Below are 7,729 nucleotides of genomic sequence, written 5' to 3' on the forward strand. Positions count from 1 at the left end.
TTTAACACATTTTCACTGCATCTTCTGCAAAAGCTAATGTACCTATAACACAATTTACCAAAGGCAAGAGTCTGCTAAGAGTATAGGCGGATACGTGGAGTTCTTATATTCTGACAAAATATCTATAGAGAAAATATTTAGCAGAATGGCTTCCTGCCACAGTCCACAGACATGCAGGTTAGGTTACACTAAATTGCCTGGAGGTGTGAATATAGGTGTGAATGGTTATTTATCTCTATGTGATGAACTGATGACCTTCCAATGTCAGCTGGGATTGGCTCCAGACCCCACAACACTGCACAGGATAAGCGGTTACAGATAATGGATGGATGGAAATTTTCAATGCATATTTCAATGTTTTTCTGTTTGGGAACTCTAAAAGATGCTTTAGGGCCTTGACTTTGATGATTTCATTTCTATGCTGGGGAGCAAACATTGTTAAGGAATGATAATCTTCATCACATATTGTGAATATATATATATATATATATATATATATATATATATATATATATATATATATATATATATATATATATATATATATATATATACATATTATGTATCTTAAGTAGGGTTGTGAGGGTTACTTTAAAAATGTAATCCAAAAGTTACTAATTTCCTGTTTTTTTGTCAGTAATCTAATTCAAGAATCACATTATTAAAGTAATGTAAATTGACTACTTTCTGTTACTTTTGGATAACCTCAATAGCAAACATATGCAAATAAAGATGATAAAATATCAGTGAGATTACTTTACTTACTCTTAATACGTGTGAAGTTTTGTGCATGGCTACGGACTACTATATGATTCTTTATCTGTAATCCTGATAGTAATCCCCATTTTTACTGAATGTATATATAATCTTAAGTGATTCACTCAGTATACAATGACTACCCAGTTGAATTTTTGAAAGATACATTTTATTCAAAGAGACTTTTAATGACAGGAAATGGCAGTTGAAATGCAAACAGATGGCAAATATTTATCTTCAAAGTCATCCAACTACATTTTGACATCTGCAAGTAAATACTGCAGCCACATGTAAAAATAGCAGCAAGTTAAATTAAGAAAATTTGAACTTTTGTGAACTGACAGGTGGTAAATTGACTTCGAATTGTAATGGTCATTGAAGTTGGAAAATGCTTTTTGTGATAGTAATATAGTATAAAATGCCTATTTCAGAATATCCAATAAAAGGTGTGACTTAAGAAATGCTATGCAAACCTTAGCTTAGCCAGAACCAGAAAATGAACAGCAACCTGGATAATTAATTGAGTAATTGAAATAGATGATTATTTAATGTCGGCTAACCAACTTTAGCCTTAAAGACATCCATCTACGACTCTTATGACAACTGCCCAAGTTCATTCAATGCAATAATTCAAACCCTCCAGTGACAGCTGCCAGTATTATTCACCCTTAACATAGAATTAAGATGTATTACAATGAAACAAAGCTGTGAAAAAGCATCAGTTAAATAACAAACGGTATAGTGAGGAACATTAAATTTAAAAAACAAAACAATCAAATAACAAATACTTCTCTGCTATCAACTCAATCATTCACGGTCAGTTATTATATCTGGGTAATAAAATATTACTCTTCGATTACATACCACATAATTTATATTAATATATGGACCAGGTGTTTTGAAATGTACACATATTCCTGATAACAGAAGCTCTACCTTAAATAATCACTGATAACAATATAGTCCACCACTATGTTCAAAAAGGAACAGACGCAAAGATTTGACACTGCAGCTACAAGGTTGGAAAGTTTATGCATTTACAACTAAAGGATAAATGCAATCAAGAATTGCTTAACATCAGAACTGTGTACTAAGGAGTGAAGGGAATAAACTCAAGATTCTTACTAAGAGTTAGGCAGCAGTAACATTTCTCACTTTATTCAAACTAAGAAAATGCATTAGAATTTATAATTCAGTGTAAACGGTAGAATGGTCACTGTTAACTATTACCCTGATTTCATCACCATTCTGCATACTTCATCCTTCAGTGTTTCCATTCAGTAAAATGATGGGGTATGTTAGCAAAACCTTTATCTGAGCAGGCAAATGGTTAAAAAGCACACAGAGACCAAACTTGGTCAAATGCATATGAAAGTTTAAGTTAAAAGACAACGTTTAACATGAATGACAACAGGCATAGTGACAATGAAACAGAAAGAAACTGAAGGCAGACAATTTAATAAAGTCTCTGCCCAGCTGTCTATTTGGTGCACTCTACGTAGACAGACAAGTACTTTATCAAACTGTTCCCTCCTGTTCTTGTTGCAGAAGATGCACACACTCCTACTTGTGTGCGTTCAGTGTGTGTATGGAGGTTTTGGTCAAACATTTCAAGGCCTGATGAAAAGAATGAGATGCAAACGGGATGCCAGCAGCACTCAAGAGGACTTGTGTTCAAACATGTAGAAGCGATACATGGCGCCAACAACAACTGCAGCAACGGCGGGTATCAACCACACGGTCCAGGAACTGCAGGGAAAATTAAACATCATTGATTTATTGAGCCAGAGCAATTAAAATGGACAAAAACAAACAAGAAAAGGCAACAATAAGATACATATATTTGTGAATTTATCAGAAAAGAAAGGAAACGAGAGGAAACCATAAATCAATAATACAGAAAACAGTGAAGATCTCATATTTGTACGCATACAGCAAATTACTCTGAATCATTTTTCTTCTTGCTTCTCATTTCCAGAAGCATGTTTTGTCAATAACTTGAAAGAGGACTTTGTACAAGAAACAGGAAACAATAAGACTGGTCTATTGTTCGGCATGATGACTCACCTGGACTCTCCCGAATTTGAGTTGTGTACCTCCTGTGGCAGAAAATAAAAGGACGGAAATTAAAAGAGATATTGTGTGATTTAGCACCAAACCCCCCCCAAAAAAAATCATTGTATTGTCTTAGTGGGTTCTGTTTCAGTGACTTTTCTGTTGCACTTAGGATGGTGTCAGATGAAAAGACAAGCTTACCTTTACGGGCTCCTTTTTTCTGTCATCCTACAAAGAAAAACAACAAAATAAGTATTATTGTCTTTGTGTAGCTGACACAAATTACACTCAAAACTTAGAATGAAAAGTAAGTAAGTTTCGTGGCTAATCCATAGTGGATCTAAACTCAGATGTGTTCATATGAAACAAGAAAATCTAAATACTAATAAGATTGTAACTTTGGAAAATGCCCACTTGATTTTTCTAGTTCAGATGGTAAAGCCTCATATTTGCATCATATAAACTCTGAAATACATTTTATAAGTAACGAAGGCTGTGGATTTTGTCCTCCATCACTACAAAAAAAGGGCCTAGGGAAGGGATTTGCAATGACCAATTTACACAGGAGGAATGGTTACAGTGAGCCAAAACTTTTTTTTCTATTTCCAACAATTTCCAACAAACACAACACTTTGTTTTCGGGTGGAAAAGTTTAGTTTTTGTTTCATCACACAACAGAACCTTTTGCTTCTGCTCTCATTCTTTCACATGCCTGTTTGTGTCTTCTGGCAGACAGTCATGTTTTTTTGTTCCCCAGGATGGGGTCTTCTCCAGCCACTCTTCCCTGCTATTCTACTGGCATGATCTCCAATAACAGCATGGGTTTTGCTCAGTTTAGTTGGATGACCATCTCTACATATTTTTATATAATTTTTTAATTGATGGATGGATGAAAACCAGGTAATAAAAACTGAAAGCTGAGGCTGTTTGGGACACATGAGATATTCTTTTAAATACATTTAAATGTATACCTAAGCTACAGCTTTCAGCAGTAAGGTAAAACCAAAACAATGCACCTCTATTGGCCTAATTTTGCTCTTTCTCGTCGGATACAGAACTACGCTCACAAGACAACCTCATCTAAAAGGGCGTTACAAGTCAATTTCCACTGTGGTATCATGTCCCCCAATGTACTATTAAGTGTGTAAAACCCAAATTATTCCATGGCACCTTGTGATTCCAAGCAACATGTGCACCAAATGGTGACATAGATTGATTGCTCTGCTTGATTAGGTTAGATTTAGGTAATACTGTTGATTAGTGAGTTTGTTGTTGGTATTTGAGTGATATGGACATCATGTAAAAACCCTAGAGGCAAGAAATCAGAGGTCTGATCTTACCATGTGAAGCTCCCCAATGAAGTACTGCTGAAGCATCTCCCTGGCATCTGTGGAATGACCCACATCCTCAAAGCTCTCTGTGGCGTCTGCACCTGCCTGCTCCAGCAAAACCTCCTCACCTCCTGGATGCTGAGGACAAAGAATGGGTTGACACAGGAAGGAGCTAGTTAATTCCCTTGCTTAGAATATTATACAGCTAATTTCAATGCTTGATTAGGTTTAGTGCAAAGCAGGGGCAGTTTAGTACTTTAGTACTTCATTGTCAAAACCAATAAGAAAACTAATCATTTTCCATTTTTCTAATTGAAAAAGAAGTTCCTATCCTGTAGTTGACGTGAACCTGAAGGCTTTCCACAGCTCTAATAAGATTTGTTCTATTAAAACTTGTAGAATGTTTCCTTCCTCTCTGAACCACTGAGGAACATGCATTGCAAACATGAATACATTTTTTTTTTTTTTTAAACTTGCTACTTTGGCTCTGATGCTCTCACACAATATCCAATTGGTAACACGTCACAATAAGTGGCCTATAAACACTGAATAATCTGAATCTGCAAAGTAACTAGTAACTTTAACTATGTAAATGGAAATGGAAATATATGAAGTGCAAAAGAAGTATGATGTAGCCAAAAAAGTAAATACTGAACAAAAGTAGCTAAAATGTTTTACTTAAGAATGGAACTTGAGCAAGTTGTGGTCGCGGGTTGTTCAAAATTTTGACACTGAGATTTTAACTTTTAACACAAATCCCAAGTCCCAAATATCGGTTTCCAGTCTCCTTGATTTCCTAATAATCGATATCCGTATCGTCCCTGAAAAAGTCATATCAGTCGACCCCTACTGTTAAGACTCTAAAAAGTGCTATTTTGGATATTGAATACTTATGTAGTATAAAGTTAAAGGTTTGAATGCAGAACTTTTACTTGTAATGAAGAATTTTAACTCTGTGGCAGTACTAGTTTTACTTCAGTGGAGGATCTGAAAACTTGCTCCAGCACTGGTATTTCTGGTAAGACCATGTCACTTATTTCACTGTTGCTTATCTTACAGTGTTAGCATGGTTACCTATCACACTGCATGTACTGTCTCACTTATTGTGGTCTGCTCAAAATAACCTGAGGACGACGATGAAGTTAGCTTCCGATTCGTTGCGTTATATCCATTTTCACAAATGGTAAACTTTCACAAATATAAATATGAAACCGTGTCATAAATAGTCTCCAACGTCTCTGTGATAATCTAGTCCAGCTTTAATAAATCTAGGTAAAGTGATTTTTGGACCTGGTCCAATGTGGTCTAGAAGTTAAAAAGCAGTGGAAATCTCCCTTTTTTTGGCCTGCTCACTAAAGAATAAAAGGTTTCACACATTTCAAAGTGGCACTCAGACAGGTTAGGTCTGAAAGGTGTCTAACAAAGCGTCCAGCATCGCAGGCTACAGGTCAAGTTTCCCTCAACTTTCTCCTCGACTGCCAAATTGGAAGCGTCGAATCAGAAGCCAACTTCAGCATCGAAACGTAACCTTGTTCAACCCCTAATTAACTTTAAACAGAGAGGTTGAATGCTGGATAGGGTCGATAACAGCTTGAGTAAACACATTCAGCAAACGCTACACGTCAATGCATGAGGCGAACGGCTATCGTTTTGTAATTCCGGGAAGTAACACTGGTCTGATCCCAAACTGGATAACCAAAGGCTGAGAGCACACACGTGTAATATAACAGGGTTATAGCTTCAGTAGTTGCTACCAGCTGACAGAAATCATGTCTTACCTCTTCGAGGAAACCTGTGATGTCATATATTTTGTCATGAATGATGAGCCATGTGTCATTGCACATATTATGTACTCGTATTTCTTCTAACGTGTAATATTTTACACCACTTTCTACCGCTTCGCTGTTCTCCTCGACACTGTTGGCATCAGCAGGTCCATTGCATGTGTTGATGAGGTTCTCGTTAATTTCCTCACCCATTCTGACGGTAATGCAAATAACCTAAGCTATATCGACTGAGCGCTTAGCTAACGTTAGCTTGTTAGCCAGGTACGGATGTAGCGCTGTCTAGCTACGTGTAGATCCGTTTCCACCTCGTATGGATACGGTTAGTTGTGGTCCAACAAGCCCCGAATGTCACCGTAACGACTAGCTAACATTAACGCTATTTCTTAAGCCACCAAATCTAAACAGTGTTGGGTTACGAAATCAAGAAAAACACCCTAACCCGGCACATCAGCAGACATGTGAAACAGACCAATGACATGCGTGGTATTTCACCATGAAGCCCAAACACAGCGACTGACCAATGAGAGCGTGACTTTTGGAGTGATGACCAATCACAATCGACCAGTTCATCATCACGAGACCAGAACATTCTGCAGAGGATGTCAACTGTGCGCTGTCGATGCGCATACAGTGCGTTTCTGGTGACGTAACAGGAGTTTTATGTGCAGGCCTCATTTCGTAACTTCTTTGTCATCATTTTCAATTTTAAAGATGAAGACCTTGTATGTGATTACGATAAATATGACTGATAAAAATATGTAAATAATGAATATATAATTCTGATAAGGATAGTATATCAGTAATACATTTATATTTTTGTATGACAAAGATAGAAGGTAATCAATATAATATTTAGACAAGTTTAGGAAAATTAATTAGAGTGTAGATTTAGACCATTAAGGAAGCTGGTTGATTATCATTCAATGACTTATGGAGAAGGGGTGGGATTACATTTGTTTATACTTCTTCTCACTCTCACGAAGTCATCTATTGTTTGATCATTTCTTTCTGCTTTCTGCTTTTCATTGTCTGTAAATATCTATTTGTTTCTGTCTCTCCACTATGCCTTTTATTTATTTTTTTGTTATTTGTTTTTGAACTATTATTCTTGTCTGTCATTTCTTGTTCTTTACATTTTCAAAATAAAGATTTCAATCAATCAATCAATCAATCAATCAATCAATCAATCAATCAATCAATCAATCAATCAATCAATCTGCAGTAAGAAGCAACAAAAAGAACCATGGAATCAATTAAATTATTTAAACAAGTTATTGTCTAACTTTGAAACGAGCTGGTAGGCCTAAATGCTGGCTTGCAATGACAGAACACAAAATGTAATATAAAAATGTTTATTTAATTATGTGTAAATACACTGTAAATATTCAGGCTACTATATTTTGGAACGGTGGAATAATTTGTGACCACATATAACTAAAAACAAAGGAACATATAAAAGATATCTTTATAAATTCCTAACTAAAAACCTTCTTTGCTGACACTGGGGCCTCTGAAGCAGATGTATGCTACTGATAGATCAGGGTGCCAGCCACAAGACAGTGGTAGATAATTTTCCAGTGGTTTAGTTCACATGTAAAACCTGGCTTTCATCCCCTTTTGAAACTCTTTTTGAAAAGCCTTTAGGAGCACCTGTTTCAGGAAACACATGGAAAATATACTTTTTTCAGTAAGCAGCATAACTTTTGGTCGTACTAAGATACAATATCTCTGTTCATGCAACATCAGCAAAAACACATAAATACTGTATAAGGTTCAAAACTTGTCAACAACCCTGCCCCC

General features: G+C 36.1%; 1 protein-coding gene across 1 annotated transcript; it reads right to left on the reverse strand.

Moving 5' to 3' along the window:
* Nucleotides 1-903: 903 nt before the first annotated feature.
* On the reverse strand, nt 904-6,394 carry cyb5b (cytochrome b5 type B). The gene is made up of 5 exons (XM_073465081.1): nt 5,921-6,394; nt 4,152-4,280; nt 3,013-3,039; nt 2,824-2,855; nt 904-2,505 (listed from the first exon to the last, which is right to left on the reverse strand). Exons 1-5 carry the CDS (start codon nt 6,119-6,121, stop codon nt 2,415-2,417), a joined length of 480 nt encoding a protein of 159 aa, XP_073321182.1. The 5' UTR covers nt 6,122-6,394; the 3' UTR covers nt 904-2,414.
* Between the last annotated feature and the right edge of the window lie 1,335 nt (nt 6,395-7,729).

Source organism: Pagrus major, chromosome 4 (assembly GCF_040436345.1).
Source record: "Pagrus major chromosome 4, Pma_NU_1.0".
In the NCBI taxonomy this organism is placed as follows: domain Eukaryota; kingdom Metazoa; phylum Chordata; class Actinopteri; order Spariformes; family Sparidae; genus Pagrus; species Pagrus major.

What these genes read in the sequence shown, in the direction of transcription:
- cyb5b (XM_073465081.1), bottom strand. Translation starts at nt 6,121, where the DNA reads ATGGGTGAGGAAATTAACGAGAACCTCATCAACACATGCAATGGACCT. An exon ending in TCATTGGGGAGCTTCACATG is followed by an intron (nt 3,040 to 4,151) that starts GTAAGATCAGAC and finishes TTTTCTTTGTAG; the next exon opens with GATGACAGAAAAAAGGAGCC. An exon ending in GAAAAAAGGAGCCCGTAAAG is followed by an intron (nt 2,856 to 3,012) that starts GTAAGCTTGTCT and finishes TTTCTGCCACAG; the next exon opens with GAGGTACACAACTCAAATTC.